Source organism: Seriola aureovittata, chromosome 2 (genome assembly GCF_021018895.1).
Source record: "Seriola aureovittata isolate HTS-2021-v1 ecotype China chromosome 2, ASM2101889v1, whole genome shotgun sequence".
In the NCBI taxonomy this organism is placed as follows: Eukaryota; Metazoa; Chordata; class Actinopteri; order Carangiformes; family Carangidae; genus Seriola; species Seriola aureovittata.
In genome coordinates this window covers 13,895,089-13,914,958 of record NC_079365.1, presented here as the reverse complement: position 1 = coordinate 13,914,958, position 19,870 = coordinate 13,895,089, and the positions used below count along the sequence as shown (strand labels likewise).

Here is a 19,870-nt window from a genome sequence, read left to right as displayed (position 1 = left end):
TTAGGTGGCAGCACAATGTTAAGAAGAGAAGCTTCCCTGAGAGGTCGCGACTACACTGATACCACTGACTGGCTGTATAGATTTGCATAGCTGCAGGAAACGTCTCTGTTTGATATTACTGTAGCCTGTTTGTATTTGTATGTTGTGGGTCATGGTTAAACAGTTAATGATTGAAGAGATGCTGCCCCACCAGGAAGGCAACAGGTCATCGCCACTGAAGCTGCAGATATGTGTGGGCACTGCAGGTTTACTCCAGTCAGGGTGGGATTATGTGCCTGCTTTTGGAAGCACGTCCCATCTCACTGATGTCGATAAATCATTAAAACTTTATCTAACCTCTAAAACACACGTGAAAGTGCGCCCGGTGTCAGTGCGCCCGGTGTCATTTTAAACGGCATCCGCAATCACAATGTTTCACACAGCAGTAGGAAATTATTATCGGAGACGAGACTCTTTTTTTTTCTTCTTCTTTTTTTTTTTTTTCTTTTTTCTTTTTTTTTTTTGGCCACTTGAGTAAATGAGAACATCACAAACACACACCGGTCATGAGCTGGGAGAATTTTTGTTAACCATTTAAGGAGAGCGAATTAAAATCTTCGTCCTCTTCTGCCAGAACAAGCAGAAGAACAAGAACAAGAACAAGAAGAAGGAGAGGGAGAAGAAGACAGAGATAGAGGAAGGTAAAGTGAACAAGTTGTGCGCTCAACTTTACCTCGGCTGTGGTAAACGCTCGGATGTTCAGCTTTCTGTGGAGCAGCTAAGACAACATGACTGTGGCTTTCCTTTCTTCTCCTCTCCTCTCCTCCCCTCTCCTCTCCTCTCCTCTCGCCGAGGGTGAGATCCAGCCGTCAGTGACTTTAATAATCCAGTTTCTTTTTTTTCTTTTTAACAGCTCTATCACCTTTCCGCGCCTGTCGGAGCTCCGGGGCTGTGTTCACTGAGGCAGGCAGCACACTGGCTTGGCTGAGCCGTTTTGGCTCGCTGCCAGTTCTTCTTCTTCTTCTTCTCAAGCGCTCGCAGTGTTGATAGCTGGGAAATGATGTCCATTGTAGCCCTATTCCGTACCACCGAGGAAACATGAGCTGTTATCACTCCCACACCGCAGTGCCTTGATTTATGTGGTGCAAAAAAAAAAAGATAGTTTAACTGTCACACAGCAGCGTATTTATAATTTTGATTGAACAATTATTTGAATGGTATTATCAAGTAGGTGTTTTTATGTACATCAAAACAGCTTTATTTACAAGCCATGCTCATAATTTGCAAGACTGAGAATGGATTAATAGAAATATACAACAAATGTTCACTTCGGGCAGGAAAGAGTTAGACTTGTGACGTCGCAGCCAGCTGACTGACCACGTGATTTTGCGGAAGTAAGAGTACCAACAACTTGAGGAGCTCTTCTTGAAAGAATGCTGCGCTGTTTTGCTTTGTTCATCATCTTTGGATGTGTGAACAAAGTTACGTGTCTTCAGAGTTCATGTGGGGCCGAGCAGGAAGGCGCCGCCCCGCAGGGAGCAGCGGGCTGCGGCTGCGGAAACCTAAACAGAGCCGCCGTGGACCCTGCGGTGGAGCACGGGACAGTTTCAGTAGACTCAGCTGTCAAATACTCCAAAGGCGCCAATGAGAGGCCGCCTGAGGCTCAGGGAGGGGAGAGGACAATGCAGAGCCAGGTGAGCTGGGGCTCATGTCATGTGAATACCAAGCAACTCCCTTTTGCTTTATTGGACAGGCTCACAGGCTCAAAAGCAGTCAGTGCTGTGAGGCTCGTGTGGCTGCAGTGTTGTACAACATACTTTACCCAAGTGTAGTCTGTCAGCAGGCTGATACAGTAAGTTGCCTTGCTGCCTCTCTGCAACAGCACACACCAAAGTCAAGCTTTACCCCATATCTGCCATTTCAGTTTGATGCACAATAATCCGGGCCTCCACGGCTGGCAGTATAAATATAACGAGATTGAGCAGGAAGTCGCCAGCAGTTTTTTAACCCCACTTTCATTTCAAACCGTTTCAGAAAAAGGCCTTGTGGTTGATAGATGCAGTAGACTATTTAGTTTCATTTCCTTGTTCACTATTATTTATAGATCAGTCTCATCTCATCCTCAGAAAGGACACTGTGCTTTATACTCCAGTTTCTCACTTGGCAAGTTCATTTTTGACACTGCTTAGTTTTGGCAATCCTGGTGAAGAAGTGTGACTGCTCAGCTCAGAGCATGGAAGTATTCCAGTATTCCTTGTCCTGGAACACCTCAGATAATATTACATGACAGGCCCTGCACAACACATACTGGAGGTAACGGAAGGTAGGCAACTTCTGGTGCCACCATGTAGGATGTAAAAATAGCATTGTTCAAGAAATACTTTAAAAAAATATGTAATAATTGGGATAATAATAAGAATTGTTTTCTATGCTGCACTACAAATATGTTGATAGCCAACTGTTAATCTGATATAATTATGTTCACTCATTAGATGTTTTTTTTTTGTTGTTGTTTGTTGTTGTTGATTTTTAAATGCATTTGTTTCTCTGCTGATATCAATTCCTAGTTGTATTATGTTCTTCTTCAACATGTATTGCAAAGCCTAGTGGTCAGATAGCACTCAAAGCGATGAGATTAAGTTCCCAGCCTTTTTAAACAATCATAATCTTTTTTTAATTCTGTAACTTTCCTCTTCAAACTTAAGCGATTCATTAAAACAGCTGGTCTGCTCTCGGATACAGATGGTGCTGATTTCTGGAGGAGAATTCCTGATGGGGACGGACAACCCAGGCTTCCCTGCAGATGGAGAAGGCCCTCAGAGGGTGGTGCATGTGGACTCCTTCAACATGGACATCCAGGAAGTCACTAACAGGCAGTTCCAGAGCTTTGTCAATGCCACAGGATATGTTACTGAGGTATGAGATAATTACTGCGTGTTAAAATGTGTTGGTGAAGTCATTAAAAATCCAGCCTTATAAATAACTTAATCATATTTTTATCCTTGTGCTTTTAGGCAGAGAAATTTGGAGACTCATTTGTATTTGAGGGACTTTTGACTGACACAGTCAAAAACCAAATCACTCAAGCAGTAAGTATGATTATTCAACACTGTACAACTCACTGCACCAGTAGGACGTGTTGTAGAAAGATGTTTTTCTTTCTCTGCACTTCACAACAGAGACAACTAAATCAGGACACAGAGTCACACAAACATGTTTACACATGCACACACAACACACACACACACACACACACACACACACACGCGTTTACACATGCACACACCACACACAACCTAAAAATCTATCTATTTATGACCTACTTTATTCTATTGACAATCTGTAAATGTTTGGAAGTGCCACTTTTAACATTTTCATTTTGTTCAGTTGGGGTCCAGATTGAATCACAGTACTGTCTTCAATTATTACATTTTATCTCCATTACCACTCTCAACTAACTACTAAAGGTAGTTACATACAGTATACATTTTAAATGCATAAGGTATTTGCACGTCACACCTTCTGTAAGCATTGTTGGCTATAACGGATTGTTCTTTTAAATAGTTAAGATGTTCAAAGAATATGATAGAGACTGCATTTTCCTATAGTAATGAAGCAGGCAGAGTAACAGAGAGTGCTTAGTTATGATAAGATATATACAGTGGGATCCAAATGTCTGAGACCACTTTCTCATTCAATTGAATGGGAGAGTTTTCTCATCTATGAAGTAAATATTCCTAAATTAACAATCTCTTATGCTCGCTGCCAACTGCAAACTTTGCCTAGAGCAGTAAATGATATTGAGTTTTTCATCCTCAAGGAGCATATGACAAAGATTTCCCACAAGCCACGTGAGGCAACGCTTTCAGAAAAAACAAGAAGAAAGACATTGTTGTGTGTGTTTCATTGAGAATATGATATGCAGTAGCCTGAATATCTTATGTGTCTGTGTCATTTTGTTTATATGATATTTTTTTAATCCTGCTCATGCCATGATTAATTTGATCATTTTTAGACTTATATATTTGCACCAAGCCTCTATCTGAAAAGTACCAGCCTGAGGTTGCACATATTTTTGGCTTTAGATAGACATGAAGACATACACCACTGTTATTTAAGTTTTGAGAATGTTCACAGATTGGTTGTACGAGGCCTGAGCACAGCAGGCCTCCCATAGACGAAAGCCAGACAGCAGGGAATTTACTGTTTCATCTCAGCTGTCATGTGCAGCCTGATCATGTGGCTGAGAAGGTGCCATGTGCCCATTAGTACGGCAACACTAGAAACCATTAGTACCATCATCAGTACACCAAGGACACTTTTAGATGAACCCTGAGGAGGGTAGGTGAGAGGAAAATCGAACAAGCGCATGAGAGAAGCATGACATCAGTGTGTAACCATTGTTCACCATCACTTTGTTATTAGGTGGCTGCTGCCCCCTGGTGGCTTCCAGTCAAAGGGGCACACTGGAGGCACCCTGAGGGTCCAGACTCCAACATTGCAGACAGGTAGACACACGCTGTACTTACTGTTCTAAAATCTTCATAATTCATTTATTTTCAGGAATACGCATTTTCATTACTCCATGTCAGAGTTGCATATCAATCCCAAACTGAACCTTTACTTTCAGTTGCTTTTATTTATTTTTATTATATCTTTTGGCAAAAGCAAACTATGAGAAATGAAACAGGAGCTCAGTAATTAGCTCTTGTTGTTCGTAGGCCGGACCATCCTGTTCTACATGTGTCCTGGGCAGATGCTGTCGCCTACTGCTCCTGGGCCAACAAGAGACTTCCTACAGAGGCAGAATGGGAGTACGCCTGCAGGGGCGGCCTGAAAGACAGGTATGTTATTTATTCATTATGCGAGTATAAGATATTACAGTGCTTGTGCTTGTGCTTGTGCTGTGGTCGCCACCTTGTCAATTTCCTGATGTGCTACTCCTGCGTATAGACTTTACCCCTGGGGAAACAAGTTGAACCCTAATGGACAACACTATGCCAACATCTGGCAGGGGGATTTCCCCGGTCATAACTCTGGAGAAGATGGATACATCAAAACCTCACCTGTAAGTCAAGCAAAGAAAGAGAAATGCCACAGTTTGGGTGTGTTTAAAGACACGTCATATTTCAGGTAATGGAGGAGGACGAGTGCTCATGAGCCATTGTCACGAAACTGGAAACAGATTTATAATTAAGCCTATAGAATCTACAGGGAAATGAAAGGTGCTGGAGATAAGAGCTCATTTCAGAAGTCGATAAAGTCACACCAGGAGCTTGGAGCTTCCAGAGATCAAATGAATAACCATTAGATAATATTAATCCAATCTCATTCTCTACAGGGGGGGCTTTAAAGCCTCAATTTTAGAAGTATCAATCATGATTGTATGCACTCAGATTATTTAAAGGTATGAGCTGCTGAAAGGAAATTGTCTTTTTTATCTGCATCTCTCTGATCCCACAAGTTGAAAATACAGGTATATCTACATATCACTAATTATAATAACACTTTATAATCAGTACAATGCAACATGCTTTTTATTCATCTTTGATTTTGGCAGCTACAAACAGGAAAATAGTTTCAGTGACATATAAGGCAATAGAAAGAACAATGGAGAAAAACAGATGAGACTGCCTGTAAATCCAGATCGCCCACTAAATGATCTGCATTTGTGAGTCACTTCTTGGAAAGTTCCCTCAGAGTCACATGCTCATTTTGGCAAACGTAACAATATGCACCTACAGTACAGCAGTATGCTATAGGGACTACATATCTGCCATGCTTTCGTCAGAAACAGCTGTTTTTCTAATAGTTTGTCCTAATAAGAATTATTAATTAGAACCTGCATTAATGTGGTACTATTTCCTCATAACCTACAGGTGATGTCTTTTCCCGCCAATGGCTTTGGTCTGTATGACATGGTGGGGAATGCTTGGGAATGGACTTCAGACTGGTGGAATGTGCATCACACCACAGACCGGCAACACAACCCAGTAAGAGTACAATCACCTCTTAAGACTTTGAGTTTTTCAGGTTTATTTTGGCTCTGACATCTCCTCCTCGTCCTCCTCTCTCTCAGAAAGGTCCTCCTTCAGGCACAGACAAGGTGAAGAAGGGGGGGTCATACATGTGCCACAAGGTAAAGAAGATGAAAACTTAAGCACTTTTATACTAATTATTTTCTTTAGATTTTTTTTTACTAATGTGGATGCTTAACTGTTAAAGCGGCTTGTTTTGTGGGCAGTGGGGTCTATCATGATGAGCGTGGGTCAGCGAAAACAAAACAGTTCATGCTAGTGGTGCAAATGTGTTACAGCGAGTAATGAACCTAGATAACAACAGCTCTGACATCAGCATTTGTAAAGAGAGTAGGTGAGCTGTCTATTACTCTCCACCTGTTTGATTACAGATGGAAAAAATGCAGCCTCTGTCCTATTGTGTCTTTTCCTGCTCGTACAGTATGCAAGGCTAAAGTAGAACCACTATTTTTCTGGATGTAGGTTCAAGGCACTTGAAAAATGTGAAAATTTCATAATGTCCATAGAGAGTAGAAGACAGCTCATACCAGCACATACGGTACATTTACTTTATCTGCAACACCATTTGAGCCGCCCACTGGGCATTCCAGTTTGTTTGCCACCAGCAGTGGTTGCTATGGGAATGTAACTAATTGCATGCAAAATAAGTCTGAAGCACAAAGGTCTGTTTGTTTCATATAAATAAACCATGTGAGGGAGGAGAGGACAACAGTCAGACACGCTTGGTGAATATGTACAAACAGGTTCAATAAAAGATGAATAAAAAAAAAATTGATTAAGAAATTAGAAATAAAGTGGGGGCTAAACTAAACTGGTTGCTGTGTGATTGTCTTAATGTTTATTTTAAAAAATGTAACAAACCAGTTTTCCATTGCTGAGAAAATGAATTCACTGACAGTAAGTTTCCCTCTTTTCTTTCCCCTTCCTCCAGTCTTATTGTTACAGATACCGATGTGCGGCCCGAAGCCAGAACACTCCAGACAGCTCAGCCTCTAATCTTGGTTTTCGCTGTGTCTCTCAGGAGCAACAGTGACCTGACCTGCTTGTATTTCCTGCTCTCTGACCCCAGTGTTGGAGGCAGAGTAAAACCATGAAAGCAGTATTGATAGTGAGGCTATTTACGTGCCATCGCATTAGCTTGCATCTGAAGGTGATTTAAAAGAAGAAGAAAAGACAGAGGGCTTCAAACTGTTTGGAATCAAGAATGTCCTGTACTACTGCAAATAGTGTCAGCACTCCTAAATACTAAAAGTTTATTTTTTTCAGACTCTTCAGACTTTTTCATTCGAAATGTATAGAAACATTCTCTTTACACCTCTGAGCACAAGTGAAAAGAGACCTGAGCAACTCAACTCATTATTTCTGCTTGGGTCAAAGAACTTATCAGTAGCAAAGATCAATGTGGAAAGAGATCTGAATTTAATTAAAGTCAGTTCTTAATGAACATGACCTAATGTACAGTATAACAACACAGAGATTGTTGTAAAAATATTTTTCTAGACATTTTTTTGCAAACTGTGATAAGTCGGTGACTAATGGAATCCTGAATGAAACCATTTGTCTTTCTCTTTGTGTGTGAGTGTGCGCGTGCGTGTGCTTGTGTTCATGTATGCATCTTCAAATTGAAGGTTTTTATATATTAATTTTATTGTTTCAACATTTCGACATGTTTGCCTGATTATATCCCTTAGTTTTACTTTTGTGTGAATTTTTCCATAATAAAAAGAAAAGCTAACCGGATAAAGCTTTTTTTTTTCTTGGTTAGACTCAGAAGGGTTACGCTGAATTGTTTGTGTAGAAGACTAAAGGTTTGGTTAATTGATGATCTCTCAGTGGTACTTTACCTGTACATACCTGACAGCCATATTAAGCAGGTTTAATATGTAGTTATAGTGTACAGTGTCCACCAGAGGGCAGAAAATGCTCAAATATCTATCTATCTATCTATCTATCTATCTATCTATCTATCTATCTATCTATCTATCTATCTATCTATCTATCTGTTTATCTATCTGTTTATCCGTCTGTCTGAAGAATCTACCAATATTGAGAAATTAAGCTGACAGTATAATCTCTGTCTGAAAAGCTGATACAGGGCAGTGAGCACTGTCACGGTGTAAACCTGATTCAGTAAGCTGTGACTGAGACGGGCTTAAGTTCCTCTATGATATGTGATTTAGGATCCACATGAAACCGACAACATGTTTCACCAAAGTGAGTGTGTCTGCCTAAACTCAAAGGATATAATAACTTGGGGGAAAAAAAGACCATATGTCTGCAAAAGAACCAAAAATTATTTATTTTGACTTATTCAGTATACATGTTGCATGTGAAAATAATAAACTAAGCAATTAGCAAAAGAAAATCTAGCAAAATAAGCGAGTAAATGGAGAAAGGGTCAAAAAGTTTCTAGTGCACCTTAGTAAAAAAACAAACATTTGTATTTCTAGCATTAAACATCACATTTATCAGCAAACTAAAATCCTATTCTCTTGCGATTTAAACCAGAAAGTTCAAAGGTATAGTTGATACAACATTACTGCACAATTGCTAACATTCAGTAGACAGTTTAACAAGTCTAAACCCCGCTGTCAGCTTTTAATTGAAGTTCATACAAACTCCGTTATCTATCAGTGCACAACAGATTACCTGTTTTACAAAACAGAGAAAAAAACACTGATCTCTACTTAATAATGCTGCAAGATGACAGTCGTCCCCTGCTGCCAGATTATTAACCCAAAAGAAAGAGAGTCAAAAATGTACCAAGTAAAACAGCATAGCAACTAAGACAACCTGGAGGCTAAATACAGCTGCCATCTTGGAGAGTCCAAAACAATTAAGAGATAGAAAGAATCAAACAAAGGCGATACGCTATACTAATAAAAATCCTGTCCTTGATCACTCTGCCTCTTATTAGCAAAGCTGAGAATACAAAAAAACTTTTGCAACTTTATTCAACTTTTGCACCAAAATGGCAAAAGTGTGTCTCTTTGTGCTGCTGGAGAGGCAGCCAGGCCTCCTTACTAAATCCTCACCACATGTAATAGCTACGTGTGGTGTCAACAGGAGAGGGTTTTCCCTCTGTGCTGCCATCTTTGTCCTTCTCACCATCAGCCTCCCACAGGTTGATCAGTGGAGGGTAAAGCTCGTTGAGGGGGATGGAGGAGGTCTTAAGCATGTATTTCTTCAGAGAGTGGTGGTAGTTTTTTCTCTTCCATCTGCGGGCCATGTAAACACCCACAGTGGCCAGGCTGAGGAAGGCCAGCATGGTCGCCATGACAGCAAGCACAGCCGCACTTGGGTGCTGGTCTGACAGGTCCAGGGCAAAAGTGGCGCTACGTGTGGTCACATTAACACAAGACTTGTGCGTCTGCAGGTGGACATTGGACACTGTGAGGCATACCTCATACTCAGTGGCAGGCTGGAGGTGTGTGAGGTTGTACTCATGAACGTCTACAGGGACACGAGCTGTGTAGGTGATGTGCGGGTTGTCAATCTTCATGGTTGCCGAGGCCCACTTCAGATTGGAGGACATAACATTTGAGTTGACTTTCCAGGACACCAGGATGGAGTGGGACTCGGTCTGCTTGACAAAGATTTTCATCACCTGGGCGCTGTCAAGAAGGGTGCCATTGACGCGGATGGTGGCGACTCGTGTGTCAGCGCCCTCTGTGTTCTGGGCCACACAGGTGTAACGGCCAGAATCTTCCACCTGCACATGAGACAGCCGCAGTGTCCCCTCACTGCTCAAGTGGTACCGCTCTGACACAGTATCTATAGTGATTTTGGTCCCAAGAGGGGTCACCCAGTAGATCTCTGGCTCTGGCTCAGCCATGGCCCTGCAGTCCAGACTGACACTCATGCCCAGCTCCAAGTTCAAATGGCTGGGGAAGGTGTCGTGGGATATGAGGGGGAGGCACTGCTCCGGGGACTCCACCAGCCTCAACTCTCGAACCCGCTGGCCCCTGAGTTCTGTTGGGGAGCTGCACATCATGGCCAGGGGCTCCATGAAGCGTATAGTGGTCCTGTTGGAACTCATCCACTGAATGACACAATCACAGCGCAATGGGTTGCTGTGCAGACTGATCTCCCGCAGATTGGGCAACACCTCCACAGTGTGCTGATAAAGGGCAGTGAGGGCGTTGTTGTTGAGCATCAGGCTCTCCAGGGAGGGCATGTCCCTAAAGGCCAACCTGTGGACATAAGACAGCTTAGGGTTGTTCGTCGCCTCCAGCTTCGTCAGTTCAGGTAGGTTGTCAAGAGCATAGCGGTCGATAGACACTAACTCCATCATATTGTTGATGCCCAACTCCTTCAGACGTAGCATGTTCCTGAAGTCTCCTTCCTGCATTTTGCGAACTGGATTTTTGTTTAAATCCAAGAATTTCAGATTGGGAACTTTCTGAAGGGCCAGTTGAGGGATTCTGACCAGTTTGTTGTCATAGAAAGAAATGCTCTCCAGGTTATCCAAACCTACAAATGCATTTGCTGGCACATCAGTGAGGTCCATGCCAGCCAGAACCAGACTCCTCAGGCTTCCTAGAGGTTTAAAGTTCATGTCTAGGAGGCCAATGACTGGGTTCTCCCCGATCATGAGGATTTCGAGGTTGGGTGTTTCTTCAAACCAGCGGCTGTCTATGACATGGAGCCTGTTGGAGTTAAGATGAAGGCGCAGTAGGCTATGCAGGCCTGCAAATGCCCGAGGAGAGATGGAATTTATCTGGTTGTGGTTGATGTAGAGCTCCTGGAGGTTGGAGAGGTTTCCCAGGCAGTGGTCTGGCAGCTGACTGATCTGGTTCTCCTCTAGATGCAGAGTGGTCAGGTGGTTCATGCTTGTGAGGCCCACCGCTTCCACAGTGCTGAAGTTGTTCTGAGATAGGTCCAACTCTGTCAAGTTGAACAGTGCTTCCAGCTCTCCACTGGTGTGTGAGATGGCATTACTTTGAAGCAGTAACACCTGGGTATCTGCTGACAGGTTGGTAGGGATGTGCGTGAGCCTCAAGTCATTGCAGTCCACTGTAGTTGCCTCCTTGTAGGTCGACTGTGGGGTGAACCAAGGGCGGATCTCGCATACGCACAAACAAGGACATTCTTTGCTATGTATGGGTGACAGAAAGGAAAGAAGCAATCCCATGCACAGCCAGATTAAAGGAGGCCAAGGCTGAGAGCTGAGCGCCATTTTGTCTGCTCTCTCTGCTCAGACGAAGCTTAGATGAGAGGCAGTGTTCAGGAGAAGGGTATGAAGGGAAGGTTCATGAGCATTAGTCTCCTTTGCTGCTAGATAGCTGCTGCAGGCCCTTTAGTGAGTGGTGATTTCTAATCCAGAGGAAGGTATTTGCAGAAGGCAAGCCCGAAGAAGATCTGGTCCGAACCTCACCTCTGCACCTCACTTCCACACCTTCAGGACCTAAAAAAGACAGAGCAAGGCAATTTAGATATACTATATATGTAACACAGTAAAGGAGTTAAACTGAAAAACAGCTGAATAGAGAAAGGGAGAGAGTTATTACTTTCTTTGCAGAGGGTTACAAATGAGGCAACTGGCAGTTTTCCACACTGCCACCCCCCAGACATTAGGGGGACTAAGTTGACGTGTCTAACGGGGCAGAGTTAATCTGTCAAATTCGTCTTGTTGCCCTGCTGTTGTGTAGACATTCATTCCTACCTCTTTTAATGAGCCCATACACAGCCAGACACTTTTTCAAAATACAGAAGATGTTACTTCCAGATGTTGAAATAAAGTTCAATGAGACCATGGAGGCCAAAAAATACTTAACCACTACACTATTTACCAGGCCATTCTCAGGCCAAAGATATTGTTGCTTTAAGTGCAAACATATCTACTTCTTTTTATAGGTTTAAACTAATTAAAGATATTCTGTCAGAATAGAACAGTTTCCTGATACAGATAAATACATACAGTATGTTCTTGTGGAAGTGACAGAAATATAATTCATATTAAAGAGAATTTTATTACTTTTTACACATGAACTAACAGATACAGTGGAGCAAAATTTGGTACAGTATGAACTCTATTTGTCAGTAGCTAAGAAGATAGGGTTGATATTAGCCCTGCTTCCCTGATGTGCTGCATATCTGTCTCCTCAGAGATTACCAACATGTTTTTCTCTCTGGGCTGGGTAGATTATCTGCATCCCAGCTTGGTATCAGCGATCCTCTTGAGCGAGTGTGTGGGGTGGGCACAGCCGGCAACTCTGGCTGTGAGCCCATTACACAACAGGCTTAATATACAGGCAGTGTGTGCTCTTCACTGTTAATCACTCACTACTTATGATACAGACCCATGGGAAGCAGTCCTACTCATGTAAAGTGAATTTAGCATTATTTTAAGTGCCAGCGCTGTGGCTGTGTGGATGTCATACTCGTCCAAGTTTGGTCAAACCAAGACATGCAGAGAGAGGCTGAAGTAGACTGACAGACAGAGCCCCCAAAGGAATAGTGATATTTTACGCTTTTGTTATAATCTCTCCATTTCCTGACTCCAACTTCTAGAAAGGGCTGTGTGGATGACAGGTACAGACTCAATTTCCACAAGCAGATTTGACATCATGAGCAGCAACATGAGGGATGAGGAATCAGTCACCAGTTTCTTTCAACAAATCCTCATTTGTATCAGTGTATATTAAACTCTTAAATATTCTTTGTTTGGCCAGGTTGTATGCTGTGTGGATTTATAATGTTAGCATTTGAGGTTGTATTTATGTGATGGGGGAGTTGTCAAAAGTGGCCATTATCTAAACAACAAAATGAAATAATCAGCGTCTATAATAGTTTACACTGGCAAGAGAGAGACAGAGAAACTCTTGGCTTTCTCACCAACGTGTCAGCTTCTAGTCTGACTCACACTCATAGAAATTCACATTTATTCTCATAAATAAACTGAGGTTGAGTATCCAGTGTGTGTGCAACACAGAAAGATAGTTGGGTCTATTTTGTTTCGCATCAAAACTGACAAGTTCTTCCAATATTAACATAAAACAGATACAGATTGTTTTCTCTTTCCTTTCATGTGCTGTCTGTTCACGCCCTGTGATGTGTTGACACCTTCTCTCAGCTTTTCTTCCACATTTGCATGTAGACTAGTATAAAAGCAGCTCAACAAATACAACATGGAATGCGATAGTACGCACACAAACAAGATTATGAGATTGTTCATAGAAATGTAAACATGCCAGAAGAGTGGCACTGATGGCAAAAGCAGCCTTTCCAACATTCAACAAAAAGGAGATAAATCAAATACAACAAATGTGCAGCAGAAAATTTGTAGAAAGTATTTTAAGCCTTTGTCTCTCTTTGAGTAAGAACACATATGGTGCCTGGTATCAGGTGGCTGGTCTCTGCAATAAACCCAGTCACACTCAAACCGATTCCTTCAGCGTGACTGAAATGTGGCAGCAGGGACCGGCACCTTTTCCTGGATCTATTCATAGATCTTGTGAATAACTGCAGAACATGTACCTCCTTCTGCCTTTAACCATCCACCATTCAGTCTCTCAAATAATCAATTCACATGTCTTTCAAGTGAACTACTCGCTTGTAGAAATAGAGAGAAATATTTAGTTTGGTAATACATTTGTCTGCCCTCTCTCCTCCTCTATGTGTTGCGCTGCTCGAGTATTAAATTGGAGGAGACAGGCGGAGTAATCGCTGCTTTCATGCTGAGGCCATAAAACTCAGACACCTGGCACCAGGTTTCTGGCAGCCTGGCAGCACTATGGGGGTCTGCATCCGTTCCCACCTATGTCTCACTGTGTGTACGTGTTGACCTTATTGACCCAAGGAAGCTCTGGCGAGCACATATGCTCTTTTTCACTGATGGCCTGCTTCATAATCACTGCAGTACACAAATTCAGACTTACAAGGTTCCCAGTATACCCACAGATACCTACTGCTGGTCACAGACAAAGTCCAATGAAGTGGTCTGAGTGAATCCTAACCCTAACCCTGTCCTTAAGGACACCTTCAAATTTTACTGCCAAGCCTTACTAGCCAAACATATGATCAGCAGGCTTTTTTCTTGCCCAACACTAGTCCAGGGATTCAAACTGGTGAACTGCCTGCTGCTCTTTACCTCTTGCCCACTTGTGGGCAGCTACAGTGTGTACTTCTCTATAGAGTATTCTGCAGCAAATAGTTTTTGTGTAAACATTGGTTTTACATACAATGTATCCATGTGGTCTTTAAAGCACACAATCATCCATCTTGCCATTTTTCTCCATAGCACCTATTGTAGCTATATCTAAATCACACATATAAATTTGCCCTTCACTACGGTGCAGTAAACTCCTCTGACTTCGACATGGTGGATTAAAACAGATACTCATATAAAGATTGTGTGATATTAAGAAATACTGTATACAGACTGTAAATGCATACATGCAGTCAGTTAAGTGTGTTCGTGTATGTGTGTTGGAAGGACTACATTATGTTGATCAAATTAAACAAAAGGTCAACATTTTATATTTTAACCTAACTGATAAAACTGCTCTACAAAATGACTTCCTCATAACTGCTAGACACATGCTGTTTTTTTGGTACCTACATTCTTTCGCAGGACAGAAAGGATGTGAATAGTGAGTTGAAATAACAACCTTTTTCCCTTTTACTTTTCTATTCTATCTCAATTTCCTGGCTACGATTATTGCCTCAAAACAGGAAAAGAATTCCAACACAGGAGAGCAGGATCCCACAGGATCATATCTCAAAGGGAATGAGGTTTGTTATAGCATCATGCTGTAAAGAATCCCTTTGATGGGACAACATCTTTGCAAACTCTTGTTCTCTGGGATGTGACAGAGATTAGGTCTGAGATTAATTCTCTCAATGTGAAAGCAGGGCTCGGACCAGTTGTGTACCAGCACCTGTATCCTGAAAATCTCTTGCTAATCTCTTGGCTGAGGCAGCAGACAGCAAACACACTGTGGGGAATGTAATTAAAAATGCATGCATATGTATCCACACTGCACACATCTCCACACTGTCACAAAATACACATTCAGTTTTCCCACTCTTCTTTGACTCACACACTGTGACATGCATGCATACACAGACCACTAGAAGGAGACAGAAAAATCCCTCAACAGCTTGGCATTATCCAGCTGACTGTCTGAATTGAAGCCTCCAGCAGGAGGGATTTACTCTCTTTACTCACCCAATCCTTATGAGGTTTTAATTTAAGCACACACACTACACACACCAGACACACACATCTACAAATATGCATCTACAGTAACTGATATTTCCACTGGGTTCCCATAAACCTTTATAGACTTCCTGGCACTGAGGTTCAAAGCAAGACAGCACATAATGGACATAATGAGCTTTGTCTGCTTCATGCTAAGGCCTCATAAATACAATTATAAGACAGGATTGCTGGACAATACAGGGAGCAATGAAGATAATCAGAGCCACTAAAGGAACACAGAGAACACAGTCAGATGCAGGTTCATTTTTCTTTGGATATGCTGTGCAGGTGTTTTTTGTGTGCAGGCGGCAGTCACTGTAGACACACATAAAAAAAGACGAGCATGTCAAAATTCTCTCTTAAATTGTTGTGAAGTGATTTCAGTTAATTTGATTTTCCACCTTCTACTAGTTCAGATGCCATTCTCCTAATACTACACTCCGTCATGTGCCACTGGTGCAGCCAGGAGGAACCTCACTTGATAGCACACTGCATAATTTTTCATAGGAGGCAATGCTTTGCCCCCTCTATTTCTGGGGCCCTTTTCACTGGGTGCAAAATGTAAGCAGTGTTTCTGAATCAGCAGCCGCACAACAGGCTCACAGACATGCCATTGCCATAGCAACGGCTATGCCACCGGCATGTCTGTTTCATAATCAAATGAAGACATTAGAAGACAGCTATTAGTGGCATCAGGCAGCTAAAGGAATATGGCAGTGAGAACTGCCACTGGTACATGAAAATGACTGCAATATAAAACCAAATAATAAAATAACAGCCATTGCTTTTACATCAAGACCAGCAAGCATAACCATATCATGCACATATGCTTGACTCTTTCTCTACATTGGCATACACCACTCGGTAATAAAACATTTTCAGATGATTTTTACACTAAAGCTAACACTTTTCCATGACAATCAGTTTCAGTCCAGAGCTCATGTGGTGCTGGAAAGTTAAGTAGCGCTGCCTGATGTTTTCTCCATGTCCTCACTGCGCTGGCCTGCCTGAGAGACATCCTGTTCCTACTCCATTAGTATGCAAGTGTCTCACTTCACATCACACAGGGCTTTGATGCAGCAGCTGATGGCAGAGGTGTAGAACAGAGGAGGAGAAGGATGCATGTCCACTCAGTCAGAGAGAAGAGAGAAAGGAAAAGGTGGAGATGATGGCGGGCTCTTCTTCATTTGGAAGGCCACAGGAGGAAATTGCTGAACTGAAAACGCAACGGGGCCAAAGGTACGACAAGACAATCCAATATAGAATTAAAGAAAAGTATGCTGCATACTTTAAAATGTTTTTTTCAGACTCAATTAAGGTCTGAAAAACCACAGCACGGAAAAATTGTCTCTGTATTTCTACAGCAAATCCATACGGTAGCTTTATTTCCCTGCGGAATTGAGATGGATCTTGACACAATTTTTCTTTTCTAGCTTTCATTTTTTTCTCTCCCCTTTTTGTCCTCATCCTCTCCCCCTCCACTTCAGCTCTCCTTACAGTTGCAGTATCGGTGAAAAGCCAATACGTTATCACTGGAGCATCGATCAATCATACTGATGTTGCCAAAGTCACTAATCTCTTGGGAATCCCTACTTGAAACAATTCAAAGGTCAAGGTAGATTAAGTTGCACACTTCAAATTGACCTCTAAACAAAAATATTTTTAACAGTAACAATGCTTGTAAAATGGATTTTTATAAATGTGGTTTAACATATTTACATACATACACAGTTTTCCCCATGTTTTTGTTCAACTTCATCTGTGCATTTAGTTTTAAATTGATATTAGTTCTGTACAATCTAATTTAAAAACGCTTATAATGTATAATCATCTTCAAAAGCAATAAAGTCTCATAGACCATATCTGTCTCGAATTAAAGTTGTGCAAAGTGATAACACGGTTATTGTTGATAAAAACAAAAGACGGCAAAACAGCTGACCAAGCCATGACATCTTGACAAAACCTTTTCTCGTGGTCCATCATGTTTCCATGTTCCCCTTCAGCCCCTGCTCACAAAGGGAGAAGGTCAAGCTGTTGCACCCGTGTCTCCCCACCACTGCTGTGGGAACCCCAGCACCAGCACATGCTGCAGAATTAGGCCCTATGGCTCACAATGGCTCCTCCCCAAACACACACAGACACACACCAAGACAAGTCTTTGTCTTGGCATGTTCTCACACTCCACATTACTACTAGCTGAGGAGACACGTCACTGTGCATTGTGAAGATTGGGGGAAGGTGTCACAGCCTCCAATACTCTCATATCAATGGTTCATTAGGTGACATCTGGATCAATTGTCTCCATTTAGTCACAAGATAACTACGCCAAGTGGTTGAGTTTACTCGAAAACATGGTCATGTTGCAAATAATGCAAACCATAATTTTCCTCCTGTCCTAGTCAAAATTAACATAATATATGTCCTGATAAAAGTGATAACTTCTCTTTGTGTTGTGATCTCTGTAACAGGTGTGTACTGCAGCAGCTGAAACAACAGAGCCCACTTGAAAAGGTGACCCTAACAATGCAGACTTCTCCCTGCTTTCTCAAACTTCTTGAGGCGAAACGCTGTCATTGTCTGTCTTCCTCCTCTGTGTCCTCATCTCAGACATCTGACAATTCTCTGACCCTCCAACATGCAAATATGTTTGGTGGAACACATGAGCCCAGAGCTGCTGCTCAGTTCTTTCCGCTGCACTGTGCGCTGGCCAGTGATGCTGCAGTTTGTGTAAATGTTACACCACATTGTTAGTTGAACCCACTGTCACAGTGCAGTGAAATGTCAGAGCTGTTGGCAAGACTGCAGCTTTAATTATGAGACTCACAACTCACATGAATATTTAGCTTTTTATGGCAAAACTGAATTTTGCAACCTGGCTTGTAGTGCACAGATTTGTTTCATGTTTTCTTTGTTTCCCCCCCTCTGATCTCTGATCAGTTCATATTTATCAAAAGTGTAAACTTGAGACACAATATAATATTCATATACTGTGTACAGCTTGACTGCAGAGCAGTGTCCTTGCAAAACTAACACTGCTATAATACATTTTGATTAGATTAACCCAATGCATTCATTGCAGATAAATGCTGAGCAGACATCGATGAACGTGGACAATTTTCAGGATTTTCTGTCTAAATTTAATCTTTTTTTTTCTTTCTTTCTTTTTTTTTTTTACTGAAGCCATAAAAACAGCATTTTCCTCTTTGTAACACGCGCTGCACGAGGACCCCCAGCACGGAGAGAGAACACGTTATTGTTTCATTTGATCTCTGTTGATCAGTGCATTTCTTACAACACACAAATGATGACTTCATCTTTACGAGTTTATCACTCTAGACCAGACTGGGAACATCTCCTTTTTCTACCAGGCGAAAACACAGAGATATTTTTTTTATAGACGTCTGCATCAAAATTTCAGCACATGCATAAATTAAACACAATGCTCTCACCTATGAAGCGTTGTATCCTCCGTAAGCAAAACTGCTGCAGGCTACTGTATCTGACCCATGCAGTGTCCGCAGCTCCGAGGTGATGCGCGAGGGGTGCAGATTGTGTTTTAGAATGCAAATAATCAGCCTCATAAACGAGAGTAAATCCTATCAGTAGAAAACACCCCTCGGTTGTGATATCTGCTCTGCTCCGGTGTTGGAGACACGCTGATACTTCAGAAGTGGAAACGCTGCAGCGCGCAGCTTCCAGTGAGGAGCAGCTGCCTGGTGCAGGTCAGATGGACTGAAACGCGTCTGACTCCGACAGCGGTGCCCAAACAGGCAACCCCAACCATCTGTTCTGTCATCACCACCATGGGAACTAAAGTCCCACCCTTAGTGGCCACGAGGTGAAAGTGATGGAGCCGCTGGAGGAACCTTTGCCGTCCTTTGTTGATCTGTTTAAAATGTGCCTCTGTTATGACTCCTCAGGTCAACAAATCTGAAGTCTATTCGTCATCAGTTTGATTTAAAAAAAAAAAAAAAAGGGCTTGAACGCTTGTTTGAGGCGACGATATAGAAAGACCTTTGATATGAATTTAATAACTTGCCAATTAATAATTCATAATAATTATGAAAGGGCATGGACTTTAAAGTGGATCTTATGGCTCTCTCTCTCTTTCTCTCTCTCTCTCTCTTTCTCTCTCACACACACACACACACACACACACACACACACACACACACACACATGTTGATCTTACCATAGTCGTGAGGACACTCATTGACTTATCCCTAGCCCCCTTACCATAACCTTTACCATCAAAACGCCTAACCCTAAAACTAAGTCTTAACCCTCAGCCATTTTGGTCCCCACAAAGCCTTAGGGCCCCACAAGTACAGTGGGCTCACACCTTGTCTCTCAGACCTGTCACATGATTGATTCTTTCTACCATCTCTTCCTCCTCCTCCTCCTCCTCCTCTCTAAGGGGAGCAGTGAAAATGACAACGTTTCATCACTTGTTGTTTTAGCTAGTGCTTTGGGAGCTGTCTGGCTGGTTCTTTATCCATACTGTAGCTACAGAGAAGAAATGTGATCATCTTAGTCTTGAGACAACAAAGAGTGCCAGGCAGATGTCATGTGCAGGTTGTGTCTATTTATATTGGAATTAAAGCAGAAAGTTACGGATGAATTTACATTTTTAACTGACGATCAACAC

The 19,870-nt window shown here is 42.1% G+C and overlaps 3 protein-coding genes across 20 annotated transcripts in view; 1 reads left to right on the top strand and 2 right to left on the bottom strand.

Annotated features, from left to right (window-relative positions):
- The window catches only part of LOC130180391 (inositol 1,4,5-trisphosphate receptor type 1), a 67,786-nt gene extending 66,888 nt beyond the window's left edge, over positions 1 to 898 (bottom strand). For all 17 annotated transcript variants that reach the window (XR_008829410.1, XM_056393899.1, XM_056393905.1 and 14 more), the window contains exon 1: positions 713 to 898. The gene's annotated coding sequence lies outside the window, so the exon portion shown is untranslated. The remainder of the gene's footprint in view (positions 1 to 712) is intronic.
- sumf1 (sulfatase modifying factor 1) lies at positions 487 to 7,752 on the top strand. Of its 2 annotated transcripts, none has more exons than XM_056394068.1 (9): positions 487 to 680; positions 2,722 to 2,895; positions 2,994 to 3,068; positions 4,405 to 4,487; positions 4,701 to 4,823; positions 4,933 to 5,047; positions 5,859 to 5,972; positions 6,059 to 6,118; positions 6,949 to 7,752. In XM_056394068.1, the coding sequence occupies exons 2-9, from the start codon at positions 2,722 to 2,724 to the stop codon at positions 7,048 to 7,050; spliced, it is 846 nt and encodes a 281-aa protein (XP_056250043.1). In that variant the 5' UTR covers positions 487 to 680; the 3' UTR covers positions 7,051 to 7,752. The 2 variants fall into 2 exon arrangements, with proteins under 2 accessions (XP_056250043.1, XP_056250034.1); XM_056394059.1 differs by lacking the exon at positions 487 to 680 and adding an exon at positions 1,413 to 1,673.
- Positions 7,753 to 8,293: 541 nt separating this feature from the next.
- LOC130180486 (leucine-rich repeat neuronal protein 1-like) lies at positions 8,294 to 19,052 on the bottom strand. The gene is made up of 2 exons (XM_056394038.1): positions 18,672 to 19,052; positions 8,294 to 11,424 (listed from the first exon to the last, which is right to left on the bottom strand). The coding sequence occupies exon 2, from the start codon at positions 11,194 to 11,196 to the stop codon at positions 9,049 to 9,051; it is 2,148 nt and encodes a 715-aa protein (XP_056250013.1). The 5' UTR covers positions 11,197 to 11,424; positions 18,672 to 19,052; the 3' UTR covers positions 8,294 to 9,048.
- Positions 19,053 to 19,870: the final 818 nt, after the last annotated feature.

Bases quoted from the DNA above. Each gene is read 5' to 3' on its own strand.
- sumf1 (XM_056394059.1), top strand. From the start codon at position 1,413: ATGCTGCGCTGTTTTGCTTTGTTCATCATCTTTGGATGTGTGAACAAA. The intron at 4,488-4,700 runs GTAGACACACGC...TGTTGTTCGTAG, and splicing joins GACTCCAACATTGCAGACAG to GCCGGACCATCCTGTTCTAC. The intron at 5,973-6,058 runs GTAAGAGTACAA...CCTCTCTCTCAG, and splicing joins CAGACCGGCAACACAACCCA to AAAGGTCCTCCTTCAGGCAC.
- LOC130180486 (XM_056394038.1), bottom strand. From the start codon at position 11,196: ATGGCGCTCAGCTCTCAGCCTTGGCCTCCTTTAATCTGGCTGTGCATG.